Below are 23,678 nucleotides of genomic sequence, written 5' to 3'. Positions count from 1 at the left end.
CCTGATGGACGCATGGTTAGGAGACGTAAAGATTAAAGCGACACGTGTTCAGCATGTCTGGCTACATGAGATCAGAGGCACTTTTTTTTATTCTCTTTATTCCTCTTCTCCATTACCACTTTTCTTCTTTTACTTTGCAAGACGGCCACAGACCCTGGGGACCTTCTAGTTGAAAATTTTCCAGCAGTTAACAGTAATAGTCTACAAAAACCCTCCCATCTCATTCTGTGATAATCGTATCCGATCGCATTATAGCACATCACACACCTTATCCCAGCACCCCAGGGGAAGGTAATGAGCATATGTCTCTTTTTAATGCACATAAAGACAGGAGTCGATGTAGTCCCTCTCTGATTGACTGGCACATCGTTTAGCGGCAAGGAAGAAAAAGTTTTCCTTGCCATTTTTCCTCCCAATTTAATCGCTCAGAAGTGTAGCTGATGTCAAGAACTAACAGGTTTCTACAGGCAAGAAACAATGCTATTAAATCCGTGTAATAGAAAACGCAGCAAATACAACTTTTTTCGGGGTTTTCAAGGCTGAAAAAGAAAACTACTTTTCTAGAAGTGCTTCATAGATTTTCAGAGAAAACCAGAAGAAAGAGATGCAGTTGAGAGGCTGCAGACAAGGAGTGTGTTCTCTCTCTCTGAGCACGTATGGCCCTGTGTGTGCTGGCCCAGAGCGCCGGCTTCATCCATCATTACTATACTGAATCATCTCCCTGTCAATATCCCTCACTGCAATACATTACCGCCATGTGGACACTGTTAGCGCTAATGACATTCAGCAGTCCCCTTGGGCACAGAGAGAACGATGAGAAAACTTGGGCCAAGTAAAAATCAAATAAATAAATAAATAAATAAATAAATAAATAAATGGCATGTTGTATAGGAACATTTTCTTTTACATATGCATTCGTAAGGCCGCAGGCTCTGTTGCCATGGAAAATAATGAAAATGGAAAGGAAAGAATTAATAAAAGCATCCGAGACGACGGTCTTTAAAAGAAAAATCTAAACAGATCCTAGCAAGTTTCCCATTAATCTCTTTGTCCTATGATTTAATCATCTTATAGAAGTTCTTTTAACATTACAATGGATATAAGTGTACAATAAAAGTAACTCTGTGTGCGTGTGAGTGAGAGAGAGAGAGAGAACGCAGCTGGGTGTTCTGATATTAACTCCCTGCCTCCCTAATAAATCAGACGGACCAGTGTGCTTATCTCTTTTTGACACTCCGATCAATCTAGCTTTTAATCCCGAGCGCGCTCACACTGCTCCACACATCAAACACACACCCTCTCGCTCATCGCTGGCTCTGTGTATCCAATTCAAAGTCAAAGCCACAGAATGGGGGGAGAACTGATCCAGCAGATGATACACACCAAATAAGACAACAAAGCAAGAGCTGTCTGATGCCATCTCAAACACTATTACACATTCTCAATAAAGTAAAAAAAAAAAAAAAAAAGGGTGCTGATTTGTGGATGAGATATCGAACATATGGGTGAAAGATCATAAAGCTTACGTGGTGTGTCCATATCAGCGTCTACAGGGAGAGACTAATTTTTTTCTCCAAAGGCTACAGGTAGCGCTGGAGGGAATTAGCAGCAGAAAAGCAGAATACAAAACCAATAATTTACACAGTGTGTGACCAGATATTAACGGAGCTCGGAAAATTTCTGATGATTGGATTGTCTGTTTTCCAAAATAATTCGGTTTGCAGACAAGGCACCTCTTAATACAAATCCTACTAAAGAAAACCTGATTTAGCTGAGCTTTATGCTAGCTTCATGTAGATATTGTGTACATGAGTTGGAGTGGAAGATCTTGAGTGGCCTGCTTTAGAGCTCGGACCTGAATTGGAACGCTGACCGCACCCCAGGCCTCCACACCCTACATCAGTGAATGAGCAGAAATCTCCTTAAGCACACTCCAAAATCTAGTGGAACATCTTCCCAGAAGAGTGGAGTTTATTATAACAACAAATTAAGTCTTATGGTCGTACGTTCACAAGCTTTTGTCTTTTTCAAAATATTGAAGGGAAACCAGTGTGTCAGTAGACAAAACTACTTGTCCAGACCAAGAACATTATACGATGTAAAGTACAAAAGGTAGAAAAAGTTAGTAATAGGTTTTAACTCATTTTAAGAGCACTGAATGAGTAGGACTGCAGCTCGTAAATACCACATGCCTGTAAACATAGTTTCACTTCATTGTTTATGAATTCAGAATTCCGTGCAACTTGTATTTTTTTCCCCCAAAGTGAATTTGAAATGCCTCCTGAATGAGGCTGACTGACTTTTAAAAACTGAATTAGTGATATGTAAAATCCCATCCGTTTTTTTTTTGTTTCCTTTTTCAGAAATCCCTAAACATTTAAATCAAAATAAAAGAATGTGAAAATTAAGACAAATGTGGTTTCCAAAGTAGCACATTTCAGTATGTTTACATTTCATTTATTCAGTGGCTTTTAATGCATTTTTTTTTTTTTACCTCCATACCTGATTATGGAAATAGTGAATGATGATGAAGTATTGCCCTTTTTAATCATTTAAACAGTTTACTTTAAATAGTAAGATGTAAAATATACTCACAAAGGAAAAGAACCGACAGAAGGGAAAAAAAAAAAGACTGCCACTATTATTTGTAGAATAAAAGTCTGAATTTATTTTGCTGATCTGTACATAGAACAAGAGTACTTGGACTGCAGCACATACACAATAAACTGATGCTGACCAACTACAGCAGTCAGGCACCAGAGGAAAGTGAGAGCGGTCAGTGTGGAAATGCATTGCTTTTTTTATTTTATTTTTTCAGGTTGTCTCCCTAAACCCAGCAGGAAGCTAAACATGACAGCCTGGTTTATTCCACCCAGCTCAAGCCTACTGTTACAGACTAAACATTGACCGGGATGTTCTGTCGAGGCCAAGTGCGCTTTCCAAATTAGGAACAAAGGCTCGGTTAAAGAAACCAGGCGTACCTGCCAGCCCTCGTCTTTGGACTTTCATGGGAACTGCAACCCAAATGTAAGGACATTGAGCATGTGCACTCTATCTAAAGAGATGACTTGGGACAAAAGCACAGTGTGTGTTTAAAAAAAAAAAAAGACCACGCCCACAACACCTGCCACTCAAAGAAAAGGGTTTTCACAGTTGTATTTAGAAGACATTCTCTATTGATTCTGAAAAATATATTTAAGTACATATACATCGATTTCTAGATATTATTCAGCAGCAAGAACAAAGAACATGAAAGATGAAATGAAAGGACAGATTTAAATGCAACACAGCTGATTCCAGATATTGAGTGTATTCTAGTCTTGAGGTTGTTCAGGAAACATTTCAGTCATAACACCGATATGCAACACCAACACAAACATGGTGGTGGGGGGAAACCAATTCTCATTAAAAAAAATTTGATTTTTCTCCCCCCCCCCCAAGTTTAATGGAAAATGGAATTAAAAGAGGCAGGAAATAGAATTTATATTCACTTTAAAAGTCTAGCAGTGTTATTAATAAAGAATTGATCACTCGCTTTGCCTTTAAATTATTGACTCTTAAGAGACGTTGCAAATAAACTGTCTTTGGGAGAAAACCACTTTGGCAAGTTATATAAACTCTTTAAAATACATTGTACTGTATTGCAATATCTAAAATATTTTCTAAATATATAATTTCTTGCAGTTTTGATGGTAACTACAGTGGAGCTGGAGAAGCTGAGGACCACGGTACACTGCCCAGTACCATTCAGGTAGATCGACTGTGGGGATCAATAATCTCCCCACAGCATTTCATTTTGCTGTCAATAACATTACGCATACTGTTAAAAAGTTATCTATCGATGCCTGACCAACAAATACTCTACACAGAACCGTCCACCAATATGAAGCAAACAACAACGTTATGGCATGTGTGCTGTGACGAGCAAGACACGTCCGTCCTGATTTCATTTGATATGAAAGAAATTGACTGAAAAACTACTGGTTTTTGATCATGTGACACTGACTGACATCCACCACAGTAAAAAAGTAGCACCATCTGAGGTAAATGACACGTGTGCTGGTAGCACCATCAACCAGAAAAATACAAAACAATATAGGGAGGAAAAAAAAAAACAAAGATTTACAGCACAAAGGACACCAACAGAACCACACAATTAGAAAGAAAGACTCGCTCCTTTACAAAAATCAGGCAGACTCACAAAGGAGGTTCATATTGAATATATATATAGTTTTCTTTATATATATAAAAAAAAAAAAAGAAAAGGAAAAGACAAGAAAGCAGAAATCAGCTGTATGATTGTAAAAATCTACAATAGAGACTGGTTTATTTACAAATCTGTGCCCATGTAGACTGAGGTGCTATGAATGGAGCACATAACTAAAGTGACATGATAAGCCATGAGGTAGGATTCAGATAGTACACATTTCATTACTGCCACAAATAACCTGTTGTGATTTTATAAAAATACTTTTTTTATTATTATTCTTATTATTTTTTTAACCATGTTAAAGCTGAGTTTGGCCCTGAATAAAGCTGACATGGGCTGAGACCTGGAACCTGCTAGAGTGAGTCTGAACAGCGAGTCATGACATGACGCTAGCAGGAAGAGCTTGAGTGGAGGTCTGGGCAGCTTTGTCTATGTTTGATGGGTCCTCAGCATTTCACTCACATTTCATCTGTGTATGTGGCTTTTTAAAAAGGAGGCAAAATCCTTACTACTCTACACACATAAATCGACCTTTAGTAACCGTTCTCCCTGTTCCCCTTTTTTGGCATTGAAAACAAAAGAAATGATTAAATGAAGAAATTCTGCTTGAAAGAACAGTATATGCACATCTATACCACTGAAAGCTTTATGCGCTTCGGAAATGAAATGATGCACGACAGCACTATTGAAAGCGAAAGCAAAATCTCATATTTTGAAAGTTTTTTTTTTAAAACAAAAAGTATATATCTAGCCACTTTTTTAAACTTGGATGCCTTTGGACCTTGTCATAGGCCAATTCTGTGCAAGTTCATACCAAGCTGAATGATCACTATTCCACTTTGGCTTACATAAAATCCACCACCCGAGGAGCTTTAGAATACCCAAAACCTACACACATTCACATGGAGAATACAGCATAGAAACGCGACTTAAAAAATAAATCAAAAACAAACCAGTTCCTGGTTTCGTGATTCCCAAATATTAGCCTGGTGGCTCCGCATAGACATTTTATAAACGCTCGTCTTCGCATTCCAGATTGTTTGGGATCTTTAGGGAGCCGAGCAGCTCAAAGCTTAAGCACCGCAGTGATGTCAGTCTAAAACGTGGAGGCAAACACGACGACGAAATGAAGTTCACTAGTGCGGACCAGAGGGCCGTTATCTCAGAGAGGTGTACCGGTTTGCTTTTGGAGCTTTTAAGCATCGTATGAATACAGTTTCTCATGGCAATATATAGCATATTTGTACATTTCACAGTCACAATTTCCCCTAGGAAATAGTAGGGTTCACAACTGAAGGGACGTTACATTTTGTCAGCCATATTATATTGCATGTGAAAGCTGTTCACTCGGAGCGAGTGGCTATCGAAGAGGAGTTACTGCTTTTCAAGGCAACATTACAGCTGACAAATCTCAAGAGGAAACGGTCACGAGGATTGTCAGTTTCTTTTGGCTATTGTTTAACATCAGCCAATTTAAAGCTGGTGTTTTCCAGTGTACCCACGGAGCTATTATCATATATAGCACATATTCAGTTAGTGGGGCAACATATAGCACACAACACACGACACATCGACATACAGAGGAAAAGTTCACAGAAAAATATAACCTTAAACCATAAACCATACAATAACGGTCTATTCTTTCATTATTACACCAACATATAAGAGGTAAGTTACAATTAAGTAAATGTTTCTTAAACAGCTATCTATGAAACATAAATGGGATCTTTTTCAACTTTGGAGTTGTATAAAAAAAAAAAGTGCTAGGTTTCTGATTAGCAATTGGAGGGGGATGTGGGGGAAGATATCCTTAATATCACCATTAAGATCCATATTTGCCCATCATTATGACATGGCCTTTCTTAGGATTAAAGTGCTGTCGTATATGGTGACTACATCTGTTTCAATTATAAGCACACTTCCAGAAAACGGAACAAAAAGTGAAATGATTCTCCTTTACAAATGGCTCACAGTGACGTGATTTGTAGGAGCACTGTGATAATTGACGATTGTAAATGAGCTATTATAATTTAAAATAGAGTTTGCTTCTTTGACAGCATCCCATTAAGAGATAATGCATTTGTGAAGAGCAAAGTGAAGACTAAAAAGAAAAGTGGAAATACTATGCATGAACAGGCATGGAGAGAAGATGGAATCATACGGAGACACGACGATGACTTGTTTCAAATAAGAGGCTAAGCAGAATAAGGTGCAGCCTGGATATAGATCTTCAAGATCCAAATATGTCCAAATATACAATAAAATCTCTCCTCTAAAAAAAAAAAAAATCCATTAACTATAAACATGTACATGTGTTTGATAAGCAACAAAGACAGGAAACTGAAAGTGATGAGACAGAAAAAGCTGAGAGGCAGATTCGAGGTTGATTCACAGTTAGCAGTATGCCATCACAGTTAAGAACTCAAACCTGCAGCAAGCAGGCCTTTTAATGCACAGCCACATAAACCATTTTTGTGAAATGCAAAAAATATGAAATTGTGAAAGGGGCAAAATGAAAAGGCGGGGAAAAAAAAAAAAAAAAGATGGATGGCATGGCTCACTGGAAGTTGTCACTAAAATTCACCCCCTCTATTTTCCACCTCGGAGGAAGTTTTAGAGGATCCAGTTATCCTCTAGAGATGCCGTTTGGTTGGTTTGCGAAAAAAAAAAGAAGGGAAAAACAAAACAAAAAAAATAAAACCACCGAGCACTGCTGACAGCTTTACCCACATCCACACACTGTTTCTGCCACGTTACCACACACACACATACACACCAAAGTGCAGGTTAAGCAATATCAGCTCATATTACAATCACAGCTTGCTATAAAAAACACAACAGTTTCAACTGATTGCCATATCAAAAGTGTAAAATCCCTGCCCGCTCCTTGTTCCTCAGCCTAACTATATAATGGTTCTAAACAACTGGGTTGGCGAACAACTCTCTAATTCACTGTGGAACTTAAATCAGTTATATGAAATGCTGCATCCATTCATTTGTGAAAAGGTTTTAGACACATTACATAAGAAACAGAAAGAGACAGCTCTAAAGCATTCTGTTGATATGTAAACATTTATGTAAATGCACATTCACTAATGTAAAGTGAATGCTCTGGCATGAAACGAAGGGAGTTCCTCTAAGAACACGTCTTTAGCACCATCATCAAATTTTGATAGAAATAGCTGAACTTCCAATTCCTCAATATATTTGAAATAGGAATAAACTAATAAGGTTCTAACCATCAGTCTTGAAAGATTAATCACAAGCTCTATTCAAGGAAAGTCTTCATTCTTGACTTAGACATTAGGACATGTTCTGACACAGAACACCAGCCGATGTGCCGCACACATTGTTATCTGATGTGATTTAAAGGATCTCTCCTGTCAAAAACAATGACTGATTAACAACCACATACCCCTTCCCTCAATATTCCACAATCAAACTGTATAATCTCCCCTACCCAAAGCCACTTCTTACTGACTGCACAAAGGCTGTGTGGATTGTGGGTAATGCTGTCTTATAGCCTCTGAGGTGTTATGTGGTATTTAAACAAAATGAAAAATAAAAACAAAGGGGGGGAAAAAAGGCCTCGCTGTGGGCTTGTGAAAATCCAAAACGGCAGCGCAGGTGATCACGTGTAACCTCTTCTCGCAGCAGCAGTCTATGATGTACTCTGAAGGTCCTACATGCCATCATACAAGTTCTCCATCTTTACCGTCTGCCGGATAAGGAGCTTGGACTCTCTCCTCTCCTCATTCTTGATGGATTTGTTGATATCCATAATCTTTTCACAGATGTATTTGTTCACTTTGGATAGCCGCTGAGTGATCTCAGCACTGTCGGCTGTTTCCTGAGACACACGGTCATATAGACACTCTAAAAACAAAAAGATGATTAGGGCTAGAATATGAATTCATCAATACAGAATATTTCAATGCATCGCAGTACCATACGTGATTTACACGTCACCCAAAACCAAATCTCATATCGGCTTGTGAAGTACATATGCTGATGAAAGTGTACCTCGTACGATTTTGAGTTTACTTGGTGAGAGAGGCGGTTTAGGCAGAGCGTCTTTCTTCTTCTTTGTTGCGACACCAGTAACACTGCGGTTTTTCAGCGTCTCTGTACCCCAGATCATGACAGCCAGGTTTTTGGTGAATTTAGAATCGCCCTGTGTACGCTGAAGCTGATGCCACTTCTCCTCCTCCACCCAGATGCCTCCACCCAAGTGGACCTAGAGGAAAGTGGCACACACGTTTAATAGTTACCCCATAAATGTCAAAAAAGACATGATTTAATCATGATTCTCGAACACAATATTAGTAAGACCAGAACAGCAACAGCACTACCTTCGTATCTACATACCAGTTAAATAGCATGTAAACAAAAATCATTGACAACCTTTTATCCAGAACGATGAAGAAAAGAATGTTGTAATGTTTTGTTGTAAAAGTTTCTATTAAAATAATGTACATATGTATACCATGTTATGAGTATGCTATCTTCTTGCTATCTTCTTATCCACTGAAAAACCTTTGCAGTTATTGTACAGTATCTCACAAAAGTGAGTAAACCCCCTCTCACATTTCAGCAACCATTTTTTGTAGATCTTCTCAAGGGACAATAATTTAGAAATGAAACTTATATAAGTAGATAAACCCTATATTTTAGAGTAGTCAATGTGTAGATTGTATAGCAGTGCAGATTTACTGGCCTTTGAAAACAACATCCATCCATTATTGTCATAATAGCTGGCAACAAAAGTTTTTGTATTACAGCAGTTAAAATTTGGTGTTTTGAGCACAATTTTCTCATACTAACCACTGGATGTTCAACATGGCAAAGACTTTAAGAAAGAATTTGAGAATTAGAATTCTTGCTCTCCTCAAAGAAGGCCGAGGCTATAAGAAGATCAGTAACACCCTGAAACTGCGTTACAGTACAGCGGCCAGGGTCATACAGAGATTTTCCAAGAAGGGTTCCACTCAAAACAGACATCGCAGGGATCCATCAAAGACGTTGCCAGCATTGCTTTAGAGTTTGTCCACATAATTTCCTCCCTTCAGAAACCGCAGTTTTCCAACATAATAACGAACCCAAACACACCGCCAAGATGACAACTGTCTTGCTGAGGATGCTGAAGGTGAAGGTGATGGAGTGACCAATTATGTCTCCAGGCCTGAACCATATTGAGCACCTGTGGGGCATCCTCAAGTGGAAGATGGAGAAGCGCCATGTGTCTAACATTCAGCAGCTCCATGAGGTCATTATTAAGGAGTGGAAGAGGATCCGAGTAACAACCTGGTGAATTCCATGCCCAGGAGGATTAAAGCAGTGCTAGATAGCAATGATGCTCACACACAATACTGACACTTTGGACACAGTTTTGACATGTTCACTTAGGGTGTACTCACTTTTGTTGCCAGTTATTTAGACAATATTTGCTGTATGTTGAGTTATTTATCAGAGGACAGTAAATCTGTACTGCTGTACAAGCTGCACATTGACTATAAAATATATCCAAGTTTCATTTCTATAGTATTTTTCCTTCTATTTCTATAGTATTGTCCCTCATATAATAAAATGGTTGCTGAATAAAAAAGTTGAATCTAATCTAAGATAAGTCTTATTCATTGTATGCCATTTATTACACTAAATGTAGGTTTTTTGGATTTCCAAGCGGACGAAGATTGGGCCGTTGACTAGGCTATTCTAACACATGCTTTCTCCAACTGTGACTAATATCCTTAACCGTGCTGCTAAAAATTTTTTTTTTTAAAAGCACCCTTACAACATGGTGCTAATAGCACCGTGCTCAATGTGGTGATGATGTTCTCAGGGTGATCAGCAATGTGTTGCGGTCAAATGTATGTGAGTTCAAAAGGTTTCATCAAACTAGAAGACCAAACCCTCTCCCACATGTTGCCAGACTCCAGCATGCCCTTTGACAAACTCCAAATGTGATTTTGTTTTTTTTTCTTTTTCCAATAATAGCTTTCTTCCCATTAGTGTACTGTGAACAGCTCCCACTGTCTGAGCTGTAGATCTTTCCAGCTCCTTCAGAGTTAACACTGAAGTTGTGTCTTTGCTCATTTCACTGTCCTCTTCTAGGTACAGTTACAGTTCTATCACCTTCTCTCCATTTGATTTGTATTCGTGGATTTACAGGTGCTCAATGGCATGTTTGAAATTTGAGACATTTTTTAATAATTAAACTCATACCACACCCTTAGATTATGGTCTATTTTGTAAAGTCTCATTACATACAACTCCCAATCAGAACTAGGTTGTGAACTCCCTCCCCCATCCATCCTCTAAGACTTCATGAAGAGTGGAACTGGGGTGAACATGAGTGATGTTTCTTAAATGTATGCAGGAATGAAGGCGTTGCCAGGCAGAATAACGTGCTCAGGCAGACACCAGACCGACTTTAAAGTTACATTGTAGAAGATGATGCCAAGCAAACCATCAGGAGGATTGTCACTCTGAGAAGTCTTTAGGCTGGCTTCCAAAGGCCTTTCCCCTAATGTAACTACTGTGCTTTAGGCTGCCGGCCAGCAGACATGCTTTTCCCTGCTCTTAGAGGAGATTTTTGTTCTTTCTGGCTAGCCGTCACTCAAGACAACTCCTGTGGTACAAATAATTAATATGGGCAATGTGCGGGTGTGTAAGGCCTAATTTGCTTTTGCTCTTCATGCTTGATCGGAGTCAGAAAAAGAAGGAATAAGGGTGAACACTGGTTGAATGTCTGCTCTCCTGGATAGCTAAGAGAATAGCACAGTAAATGTTCTGTTAAAAATGCCTCCTGGGACAAAAGATTCATAGCCAATTAGAGAAAACTAAAAAGCCTGAACAAAAGACTACACAGCCCCCAAGCAAGGACTCTGGTAAAGTATGTGTGTTCAGCCTCAAAGGGATGTACCATCAAGCATCTCTTTCTTTCTCATATACACACGCACACATATTCACACTTACTTTTCCATCACTGAAGGTATAGACAGTCCTCGGAGAGGGGGAGTGGGTGGAGCTAGTGTTGGCCTCCTCTCTACACATTTCCTGTGGTTCAGAGATTGGCTCTACTACTTCAGCTTTGATTGTCTGAGTTCCATTATCATGCATTGGCTCTGTAAGAAGTAAAACATTCAACTGCAGATTAATGAACAGATCATATTTATTACACTGGTTTTAATTAGAAAAATAAAACAAGGAAAAGCATGAAAAGATATGTCACATCATTCCCAAATGCGCACACACACTTCGGTTAGCTGCATAAAAAAAACTTCCCTGCACCTCGTGACAGCCGGGTTATTTTAGCTCAGTAAGCTGGCTTGGTGGCCACCCATGCTTAGCTCCAATACAACTAACACATTTTAATATCGGCCAATTTACTGTATTCCTGACCCCAAATTAATCAGGCCAGGAACACAGACACAGCAGCTGGCCTGAAAACTGTCCTAGCTCCTTTGCACACTCTTTCAGTAAAGAGTGAAAATGGTGAAAAAGGTCAAATCCTTTTAGGGTACATGTAAATTGATTCTTGTAAAAAAAAAAAAAAAAATGAAAAGATATATATTCTTTAAGAATGATTTAAAATAAAAAATCATCAGGTGTTGCAGAGTAGTTCAAATCCTGATGACATCCATGGTCTGGGCTTAAAATGGCTTAATAACAGAAAAGAAAAGTAATGCTCCCATCCAAGTTCCCCTTCCTAGACACACAACACTTCACAAATGCAGAGTAGTTGTGAAAGCCAAGTCAAGATCATGGCATTGCTGTGCTGTTATCTTGTGAACACACACACACACACACACACACACACACACACACACACACACACACACACAAACACAACTTGTTCTTTCTATTAATTCTGTATGCTAAGCGATAGACATTGATCTCGGATAAAGAAAGATATTAGGCAATCAATATTATTATCCAATATACCTAAAATACTTTTAAGGGTAGTCCATGGTGTGAGTTTTAAATATTTCATGTTACTGAGCAAAGCGGGGTAGAGGATTTATTTCTGCTGTTCATGTTGCGAAACCAAAGGCGGTGAGGGAGGTGACAAGACAGAGATTTCCCCAAGAATGTTCTGTCAGCTGTTTCCTCATAAACAAAGGTTGTCATTGTGCACCAGCCATTTGTTGAAGAAAGCATAAACCAAGCAGTCAATAAGCTGTCTGCAATCCCACAGCTGTTTGTGCAGCTGCTTTGCAACAAATAAAGCTGTTTTTTTTTTTTTTTTTTTGCAAAAACGAATGCTTTAAGGTAAATACATAGTTGAATTTGTAGATTTTTTTATATATAAAGCTATTTTAAAAATCTCTATCTGTTGACAATTCTGAACTCATATACCACCCAATTAGAGAAAGTTCTAGGGTACATTGGGTGTATCCTGTGTGTGTGTCTGTGTGTGTGTGTGTGTGTGTGTGTGTGTGTATATCTTACCACTACCCAGCCTCATGAGCAGCACGTCCTGCAGGCGGCGGTTGAAGTCCCGCAGTTCCTTGACCTCTGTGAGCAAACTGCTGTGCTCCTTCAGCTTCTTGGCCTGCTGCAGCAGCTGCCTGCGTGTTCGGTCCAGCTCTTGCTGCAGCCGCCGAACCTCCTCCTCCTGCTGCCTGTAGCTGTGCACCAGCTCCTCATAGAGGACACGGGGCACCACAGCTTCTTCCTCCTCCGGCTCCTCTTCCTCACGTAGCTCCTCACCCTCAGCACAGGAGCTCACTGCGTTTCTTTCCAGACGTGCCACTACAGCTGCAAGGCTCTTGGAGGAGTTAGAGGCCCGTTGATGCTCCTGACACTGCACCTGTCAGACAAACAACCAGTTAACAGCAATGCAAAGCACATCCATTGTAAACCAGTAGAAACCTATGGTAAAGTTCGGGGAATACACCACATACAGTGCCCTCCAAAAGTATTGGAAACGGCAAGGCAGATTCTGCTCTTTGTTGCAATACATGACAAGATCACGGATAAGAGACGAGCAGAAGTTCATCTGTCATTACTAGTTACATTTAGAGATGTTAATTTAAACTTGGCACCTTTTCTTTGAGTCCACCCACGTTTCCAAGTGTTACTGACAGCTATTTCTAGTTGACCAGGTGTGCGGTGTCAGAATGACTGTTTACACAATGACTAGATCCTAATGTCTATTTTTGGTCTGAGAAACCACCTTTGTACCAACAACCAGAAAGGGAACAGCTCAGCCAAGGAAAACAACAAATCACCGTATGATTCACAAATTCAGAGGCCATACTATAAGATGCACACCACCCTATATCTTATCAGCAGGAAGAGCTGTGTATTGAAATTATTCAGATAAGCCACCAAATTCCTGGAACTAAGATTAATCTCTAACTCAAATCTTTCACATTTTTAGATTTCTCCCATTTTGGTAATCAGCTAACTTGATGCTAACTGAGCATACATTTCTCCATTCTTATATAATTCTCATGCATTCTTATGTAAGGTATTGATTTATTAATACCAGCATGTTTCCAGTCATTGTTCTCACTAAAAACGGTTAAAGCCACCCGACTCTTCTATGATTCAGTGTTGCACAAGTGGTGAAATTACACAACTTCATACTAGTTACATTTTAGTTTGTTAGTTTAGCTTTAACTCTGGAACCCACCACATCACTGATCTGAGCTTTACTACCCAATGGCTTCTCAGATTGTGTCCATGATTTACATGAGACTTGATCCAGTGCTACAGAGGAGTGGATGTTAATCTTATCTAATAGGTATTTTAAGTTGAACATTAATATAGCCAGACTGTGTTGTAGCAGAACAGTGCTAAATCTTAAACATACGCTATCTGCCACAAAAATCTTTATTTATTTATTTATTTATTTATTTATTTATTTATTTAGAGATCCAGGAGGCTATGCAGGATAAAGACAAAATATCCTACAAAGATACTGTAGATCCTCCCTGCATGTGCAAGCGAAACCTTTGGGTTTGTCACTGTTGATATATTTCTCACGATAAAACTGTCTGTTTTGAGCATTTAAAGAACAGTGATATTTATAAGCTTTTATCTTATATTTATTTATCTTATATTTATAATTTCTATCAAAAACTTGAAGGAATAACACACGACAAACAATGCAGTTAATACAAAACAAATAAAATAAATAAATAAAAGCCCATGACAGGACAGGCCCCGATAAACAGTAAATTACAGTGCCCTCCACAATTATTGGCACCCCTGTGTGGTCGTGGACTTCTAAAAATTCTCCTTTTTTTTAAAACAACATAGAACCCAAATGCAAAAAAAGAGAAAAATCCAACCTTTCATTTAAGTACATAACTTTGGTGGTAAAAAAAAATATCTTACATTTAGAAAAAAAAAAACTTGAAATCATGTGTCCCACAATTATTGGCACCCCTAACAATTCCTCTGAAAAATTTAATTGTTTTTTTTTTTTATATATTTTTCTGTAGTTGCTAAGGTTGGTCAGGGTATCTAGGGACTCTTAATTATTAATTCATGATTTCCTGTTTCCCTGGGGTATAAATATGACGTGACACAGAGGCCTAATTCTCTTACCCATTTGTCAACATGGCAAAGACAAGAGAACACACCATTCAAGTAAGGCAGATGTGTGTCGACCTTCATAAGTCAGGCAATGGCTACAAGAAAATAGCCACTCGCCTTAACTTGCCGGTATCTACAGTCAGAGGAATCATTAAGAAGTTTAAAACAACTGGAACAGTGACAAACAAGGCTGGAAGAGGTCCCAAGTTTATCTTGCCACAACGCACAGTGAGGAGGATGGTAAGAGAAGTAAAAAAATTTTCCAAGCTCACCGTCACAGAATTGCATCAAAGAGTGGCATCTTGGGGTCACAGAGTCTCCAAAACAACCATCAGACGCTCTCTACATGCCAACAAGCTTTGGGAGGCATGCAAGGAAAAAGCCTTTTCTCACTAACACTCACAAACGTAAACGTCTGGAGTTTGCTAAGCGGTACTGGGACTTCAACTGGGATCGTGTGCTTTGGTCAGATGAGACTAAGATTGAGCTTTTTGGCAACAAACACTCTAAGTGGGTCTGGCGTAAAACAAAAGATGAGTATGCCGAAAAGCACCTCATGCCCACCGTGAAGTATGGTGGAGGATCTGTGATGCTGTGGGCCTGTTTCTCCTCCAAAGGCCCTGGGAACCTTGTTAGGGTGCATGGCATTATGAACGCTTTGAAGTACCAGGATATTTTAAATAAAAACCTGATGGCCTCTGCCAGAAAGCTGAAGATGGGTCGTCATTGGGTCTTTCAGCAGGATAATGATCCAAAACATGTGGCAAAATCTACACAAAAGTGGTTCAGCAGTCACAAACTCAAGGTCCTCCCATGGCCATCTCAGTCCAAAGACCTCAACCCTGTGGGGCGAGCTAAAGAGAAGAGTGCATAAGAGAGGACCCAGGACACTGGAGGATCTAGAAAGATTGTGCAAAGAAGAATGGTCAAAAATCCCTCTCTCTGTGTTTTCCAATCTTGTGAAATGTTATAGGAGGAGATTAAGTGCTGTCTTGTTGGCAAAAGGAGGTTGTACAAAGTATTAACATCAGGGGTGCCAATAATTGTGGCACACATGATTTCAAGTTTTTTTTTTCTTTCTAAATGTGTGATTTTTTTACCACCAAAGTAATGTACTTAAATAAAAGGTTGGATTTTTCTCTTTTTTTGCATTTGGGTTCTATGTTGTTTTAAAAAAAAGGAGAATTTTTAGAAGTCCACGACCACATCTTAAACAGGGGTGCCAATAATTGTGGAGGGCATTGTATTTTATGTATAACTTCACCCTTGGCCATGTGACATTCTGCTTATACCACAATGTTATTCTTAAGATGACAAAGTCTCATTTACTAATGAATTTAAACAGTTAATATATGGGAGGTGGTAGTTCAGTGGTTAAGGCATTGGGCTTTGGATCAGAAGATCACAGGTTCAAATCCCACCACCACCAAGCTGCCACTGCTGGGCCCTTGAGCAAAAGCCCTAAAACCCTCCCCTGCTCAGTTGTAAGTCGCTCTGGATAAGGGCGTCTGCCAAATGCCGCAAATGTAAATGTTAATCGTTAAGATTAAGGCTGTGAAATGTCAATGAGAGCAAGTTCCTGTCATTGCTTATGTTATAGGATTATTGCGTTAAAATGGACTGTACTGCCCTAAACATTTTACTGTGCTGAAAAACTTCAGAGAACAAAAATGCATTCGCACTGTGGTATGAAACAGTACGATTCCCAGAGCTGTCACAATAATGTAGCTCTGATCTAAACCTCGCCATTCCCCACTCTAGAATTGAAGACACCTTCTTAAAAACAATCTTCTTCTTCTTTCGGCTTCTCCCATTAGGGGTCGCCACAGCGGATCATCCGTCTCCATACCCCCCAGTCCTCTACATCTGCCTTTTTCAAACCAACTACCTGCATGTCTTCCCTCACCACATCCATAAACCTCCTCCTTGGTCTTCCTCTTTTCCTCCTTCCTGGTGGCTCCATCCTCAGCATTATCATACCGATATACCCCATGTCCCTCCACTGCACATGTCCAAACCACCTCAATCTCACCTCCCGCACCTTGTCTCCAAAACATCCTACATGTGCTGTCTCTCTAATCAACTCATTTCTAATCCTGTCCATCCTCATCACTCCCAATGAAAACCTCAACATCTTCAGCTCTGCTACCTCCAGCTCCACCTTCTGTCTTTTACTCAATGCCACTGTCTCTAATCCATACAACATCGCAGGTCTCACCACAGTCCTATAAACTTTCCCTTTCACTCATGCAGATACCCTACTATCACAAATTCTTCCAGTCACTCTTCTCCACCCACTCCACCCTGCCTGCACTCTTTTCTTCACTTCTCTAACACACTCTCCATTACTTTGCACTGTTGAACACAGGTACCTGAACTCCTCCACCTTCTCCACCTCTTCTCCCTGCAATCACACCACTCCACTGCCCTCCCTCTCATTTACACCCCATGTACTCCATCTTACCCCTACTGACTTTCATTCCCCTTCTATCCAGCACCAACCTCTCCAGGCTCATCTCATCCTGCTCCCAACTCTCACCACAAATAACTATCATCCGCAAACATCATAGTCCATAAAGTCTCCTGTTTGACCTCGTCCGTCAACCTGTCTATCGCCACTGCAAACAGGAAAGGGCTCAGGACCGATCTTTGATGCAATCCAACCTCCACCTTGAACCAGTCTGTCGTTCCTACTGCACACTTTACTGCTGTCACACTGTCCTCATACATGTCCTGCACCACCCTCACATACTTCTCTGCCACACCTGACTTTCTCATACAGTACCACAACTCCTCTCTCGGCACCCTGTCGTACGCTTTCTCTAAATCCACAAACACACAATGCAATTCCTTCTGACCTTTTCTATACTTCTCCATCAACATTCTTAAAGCAAATAATGCATCTGTAGTGCTCTTCCACGGCATGAAACCATACTGTTGCTCGCAGATGGTCACCTCTTCTCTCAGCCTGGCTTCCACTACTCTTTCCCATAACTTCATGGTGTGACTGATCAACTGTATTCCCCTGTAGTTACTGCAGGTCTGCACATCTTTCTTATTCTTAAAGATCGGTACCAGCACACTCCTTCTCCATTCCTCAGGCATCCTCTCACCTTCCAAAATCCTGTTAAACAATCTTGTTAAAAACTCCACTGCCATCTCTTCTAAACATCTCCATGCTTCTACAGGTATGTCATCTGGTCCAAGCGACTTTCCACTCTGCATCCTCTTAATAGCTGCTCTCACTTCCTCCTTAATAATTCTATCCACTTCTGGCTTCACCATCTCCACATCATCCAACCTTCTCTCTCTCTCTCATTTTCCTCGTTCATCAGCTGCTTAAAATACTCTCTCCATCTTCTCAACACTCTCCTCACTAGTCAACACATTTCCATCTCCATCCTTTATTGCTCTAACTTGCAGTACATCCTTCCCAGCTCGCGCCCTTTGGCTGGCCAATCGGTATAAATCCTTTTCTCCCTCCTTAGTGTCCAACTTCTCATACAGCTCCTCATATGCCTTTTTCTTGGCTTCCTGTCATTGTACTCCTGCCTACTTTTCTCATCCCTCTGTTGATCCCAATTCTGTTTCTCCAACCTCTTTCCCCTTATGCTCTCCTGCACTTCCTCATTCCACCACCACGTCTCTTTATCTTCCTTTCTCTTTCCAGAGGTCACATCAAGTACCTTTCTAGCTGTCTCTCTTATTACTTCTGCAGTAGTTGCCCGATCATCCAGCACCTCTTCACCACCACCGAGCCCCTGTCTGACCTCTTCCCTGAATATCTCACTACAGTCTTCCTCCTTCAGTTTCCACCATCTTATTCTTCTTTCAGTCCTTAGTCTCCTCCTCCTCTTCTTCTTCACCTCCAAAACTATTCTACATATCACCATTTGATGCTGTTTAGCTACACTGTCCCCTGCCAACAGCTCACAGTCTCCAATCTCCTTCAGGTTGCATATCCTTCATAGAACGTAGTCCACCTGTGTGCACCTTCCTCCACTCTTATACGTCACCCTATGATCCTCCTTCTTAAAATAAGTGTTCACCACTACCATTTCCATCTTAAAGACAATACTAATAAAAAAGCGAATCAACTCAAAATAAAAAAGTCACATTCATTTTATCACTTTTCATGAAAGCATAATGGCATGCAGGGTAAAAATCAGAGCTGCGTGCTTTCGGATTTCAAGCGCATCTGAAGTCGCCTTGTACCTTTTTATGTCGGAGTGGAATTCGTTCTTCACCAAAGTGATTCTCTATGGCATGTCCTGCATTCCTGGTAGTCATTTTAGGAATTTTCATCTTCTTTTGCATAATACTGTTGTCCAGTTCCTCAATGCTCTCTGGTGGTGGGGGGGACGAAAGAAATATTAGTAAAGTCAGTGGTGAGATTTCAGAATGTGCATGTAAGAGATTTAAACAGAAGTGTGAAAAAGTCTTCAAAGGCAACATGTTGGAGGGCATTACAAATGTATTTTAATTCATTACACTTCTAAATACCAGTAGTATGAATAGTTTCAGGTATATTTTCTGACACTTAATTTCATTATACACTGTGCAATGACAAACTATCTGTCATTAGATAGATAGATAGATAGATAGATAGATAGATAGATAGATAGATAGGTTTGATAGTTTTTTACTTGTCACGTGTACCTTACAGCACAGTGAAACTCTTTTTTCGCATATCCCAGTGATGTTAGGAAGCTGGGGTCAGAGTGTAGGGTCAGCCCCTGGAGCACGGAGGTTTAAGGGCCTTGCTCAAGGGCCCAAGTGTGGCAGGTTGGTAATACAGGGGCTTGAAACCTTGATCAGTAACCGAAAGCCTTAACCAATGATCTACGAGTTTAATATGGAAACAGGATCTTGAAAAATAACAGTTCTTCTCTACACATTTCTCTCTACTATTTTGTAATGAAACAATCAGATCATACAATCTTGCGCCTTGACATCTCACTGATCTGCCTAAAACACGTCCGATCACTCACACACAATCAATGCACTTAGACCTGAAGGTTCAATTCTAACCTTTCCCACCCTGAAGTTCAGACACGGTGACACGAAGGCGAGTGACCACGTTGTGCATGTTTCCTGTAGCCCCTGTCTCCTGACGTCGCTCAGGTTAGCACGCTGGCTAGCTACACACCTAGCTCCGGTATTTAGCATGCAAACGTACGAGACACCTATGCTAACTCTCAAGCTAACTAGCTACACATATACATACACACCACCTCTATCTTTCTATATAGAGATGAATACAAACACACCTCCTCCTGCTGCTTCTTATACGCTGACACAAGTCATATTTGTCGTGCATAATAGACGCGAAAAACCAGAGTTAGGTTTTTAGAGGCTTGCTAATGCCTGAGGTAAGAAGGCAATATATACATTATATATTTATTTATGTAGAAATGGACTAAACCCGCACGCTTTCCTTTAAGAGAAATGGTGTCAGTGTGTAGGAACAGAGCAGAAGCATGTCTAGACTGGAGTTTTGATCTTTTCCCTGTGTGGAAAGTCGGAGGAAGTGTGTGAGTAAGGAAAGGAAAGGGAAGGAAAGGAAAGCAGTGGATCTGCGAACTTACCTGCCAGAGCGAGAATGTGCGCCTTGGCCGGCTGGCCTGTACCATTCTCCTCACCTCGGAGCACCACATACACCTTCTGCTCATCAAAATCTCTTTTGTGCACTGGTCTCAAATCTCTCACATTCGCAACGGGTAAAGCGCAGCACGTGTCGTCCTCCAAAAACCTCACAAAAGCATACATTATTTCTCTTTGGTCCAGCACTTTGGGTATGGGTTCAGTTTCCCTCTAAAACAATTAAAAATATAAACACAAAGGGAAATGCCTCTGGGATCGACTAGTTCTGCCTGGTGCACAGCGCCCTCTCTGACTTAGACTCGACTAATCAACCCCGAGAGGCTCACAGGGGATCAGTGAACTGTGTTAACATATTAATATTGTTAAAAATTGTTTTGAAGGAAAACTAAACAGAACATGGCATTATTTAAGGAAACTATTATTTGTGATAATTTAAATAATATGCCTTTTTAATGGCCGGTTCATTGAATTAATCTGAATCGAAATTTAAAAACAACTAAAACTATGAACAATCTAAGAATTGTTAAATAAATTCGAATGGCCATTCAATTCATATACTTTTTTTATACTTATCACTCAGGTGGTACGGACAAAGATGCACAATGTGTGCCTTTATTATGTATCTTTGACTTAAGAAGGTTTATTTAGAGTATCTGTAATTAGATTTTGGGGTCAAGGTTTATAGGTAGGCCTCCATCAACGTCCTTAAGGTCTAATCGTGCACCTTCAGTTATTAATAAGGTGAAAGAGATGCTACAAAACATGCCCCTTTAATCATACCACACAAACGACAAGGCAAAGTAGTTGGTTACGAGTGTAATATTTAAAGAGATGCATCACATTCAGTATGTTGATAAATGTATTCTGAGGTAGTTAAAACAAACGTTTTATTAATGGATTCATAGCAGAAAAAGTGGTCACTCTATGCTACTGTATAGTTTTTTTAATTTTTTTATTTCAAAATTATTATCTAAAATATTTTCTGGACATCCACATACAAGTTGGTCAAGTGGTGATTCATTTCATAGTCATCATCTCTAAAATATAATCGGTGGACTTTCTTACAGTTGCAGGATCTATTGTGGAAATATGAGAGGTATGCAGTTACAGGAGTGAGGACTATAATTATGGACCCAGCTAAATTCCATATTTCTTTCCATGTAGCTAATGTATTGTTTACTGAATCACTTTTAACAATCAAAAAGTTGAACGTATGATGCATTAATTACTAGTTGCTTACTGTAATACTTGGTTTGCTTACTACTTGTAAGCACATTCCACACAAATCAGAGAGAGTAAAGCATGTGTATTTTTTTTGATTGAAGGGTTTCAGAAGAATACCATTATCTCATGCTCACCAAAATGACAGGCTTTTTTACTAGGGTATGTTTTGAAATTACTGGTCGTTGTCATGATAATTCAGCAGATTGTAGAATTTAAAATGTTCCAGTGAATAGACTCGATAGTCAAGTGATAAAAGAAATCTGCAGTTCTTTGTGCTAGAGAAAGAGGTTACCAAGCAATGCATAAAGATCTCAGTTAATGTTTTTTTCAATAATCCATCATCTGAATTTCATTCAGTGGGAAAACGCTCTTCACACCAACCGCCCATTATCATAATCGATTCATTCAGCTATTGCTTTTGTTCTGCATCAGAATTCACACACACACACACACACACACATACATACACACACAGAGGCGAGAGGTTTTCTTCAGGATGACTGGCACTGACTGTGTGCATGTTGTTCAGAGAAGTGTGCCAGTGTCTTTCTCTTTTTCCTGATTTTTTTATCCCTTCCTTGTTTCTAATAAACTCACACAGGCTCTCTGACAATGAAAGGGATCTCACAGACAGGTTGTTGTACACAGCAACAGATTCCTTGACTTGGGATTTAATACAGAGAGGTGCACATCCGATAAATGGCACTAACAATTCCGTTCTGCTTCATCTGCCATAATTGAAAAGCAAGTGATGCAGAACTTTGGATGGCACTTCCTTTACACGGTTCTTTTTCATGTCATTGTTTGACTCAGATGGACTATCGAGTGCTGACCTGTTTTCATGTTACTTTGTAGACGAGTTTCTCTTTACAGACGTACAAAGAACATCTGAAAAACACAGCCAAAAAAAAGTTACTTTATTCTTTTGGTTACCTTAAGCAAATAATTGTCTGGGATGCTTGAGAGACGCCAGTTTAAATAGTCCAGAAATATTATACAAGAAAAAACAAAGTTTGTGTCCGTTTCACATTCTCTGAGTAAGTGAAAGCGCCATATAGAATCCCCATTAGCCCTGGCAGTGTGTGGAAAAAAACGAGGAAAAAGGGCAAGAGTGTGACCTGGATAGTAACAATGCAGCACGTTGGCACTCGCCTAATCTGTTTCTCAATAGATCACCTATCCTGCAGCCTGAATCCGCTCCAATAAGACTCAACACATCTCACAGCTTTCAAGTGAACCCGAAGCAAAATGAAGTGCCCCAGTGTCCATGTTCGGCTAAAGAAATGTGGAGTCAAAATGAAGTCTAAAATAAGCTTGTTCCACTCCTGTTCGTTCTGTGTCCTCTGTGTATAAATTACTGCACATGAAATCAGAAATGAAAGCACACAACTAAAGTTTAATGACACAAGCAACCTCCTGGTAAATGTCAATTTTACAATAAATAAAAGTTTAAAATACAAAATGCGTTTTGTGTAGAGAAAGGAATTCATTAAGGGGGAGTGGTAGCTCAGTTGTTAAGGTGCTGGATTGCTGACCAGGGGTTCAAGCCCCGGTATCACCAAGCTACCACTCTTGGGCCCTTCGAGCAAGGCCTTACGAGCAAGCTGGGATATGCGAAGAAAGCATTTCACTCTGTCTGTTCTTCTTCCACCGAGTGACACCCCCAACATGGGTGGCAGCTTTAAGTGACATTTTTTGCTACGTAGAGTTTTACAAACTTGACTATACTTTGTTTACCTTTCGCATGGGCCTCAACCGAGTGTTAAGTTCTATCATGTTATATCTTGCTACCTCTAAAACAGTGAGCATTTGTGGGAACACTGGAGATTGGCATCTGATTACAAACTTAGCTGATCAGGCTTGTGCCCACTTTGCTATGGCATTTAACTACAAAACTTGATAAACCTGATTCTCACTGTGTGAGAAAATCACACTTAGTTAGTTAGAATAGGTGTTCAATATCTGCAGGTAGTTCGACTGGTTTATCACAGAGTAAAACCTGCTCTTTATCAGACATGGACTTAGCAGGAAATGTAGGCATATTTAACAGTAAGTAAAGCATTATTTAGACTGGCTTAGAAAATTAGAC

The 23,678-nt window shown here is 39.8% G+C and overlaps 2 protein-coding genes across 2 annotated transcripts in view; both read right to left on the bottom strand.

Annotated features, from left to right (window-relative positions):
- Nucleotides 1-23,678, bottom strand: part of agbl4 (AGBL carboxypeptidase 4) — a 312,090-nt gene that overhangs the window by 59,203 nt on the left and 229,209 nt on the right. The window lies entirely within an intron of this gene.
- On the bottom strand, nt 2,777-23,566 carry bend5 (BEN domain containing 5). Its single transcript, XM_046871146.1, has 6 exons — nt 20,350-23,566; nt 18,977-19,107; nt 12,665-13,025; nt 11,189-11,337; nt 8,234-8,447; nt 2,777-8,086 (listed from the first exon to the last, which is right to left on the bottom strand). Exons 1-6 carry the CDS (start codon nt 20,528-20,530, stop codon nt 7,893-7,895), a joined length of 1,230 nt encoding a protein of 409 aa, XP_046727102.1. The 5' UTR covers nt 20,531-23,566; the 3' UTR covers nt 2,777-7,892.

This window comes from Silurus meridionalis, chromosome 17, assembly GCF_014805685.1.
Source record: "Silurus meridionalis isolate SWU-2019-XX chromosome 17, ASM1480568v1, whole genome shotgun sequence".
Lineage (NCBI taxonomy): Eukaryota > Metazoa > Chordata > Actinopteri > Siluriformes > Siluridae > Silurus > Silurus meridionalis.
This window is presented reverse-complemented; position numbering and strand designations above follow the sequence as displayed.

Bases quoted from the DNA above. Each gene is read 5' to 3' on its own strand.
- bend5 (XM_046871146.1), bottom strand. From the start codon at position 20,530: ATGTATGCTTTTGTGAGGTTTTTGGAGGACGACACGTGCTGCGCTTTA. The intron at 13,026-18,976 runs GTACAAGGCGAC...TTTGTCTGACAG, and splicing joins TTCCACTCCGACATAAAAAG to GTGCAGTGTCAGGAGCATCA. The intron at 11,338-12,664 runs GTAAGATATACA...TACTTCTTACAG, and splicing joins GCTCATGAGGCTGGGTAGTG to AGCCAATGCATGATAATGGA.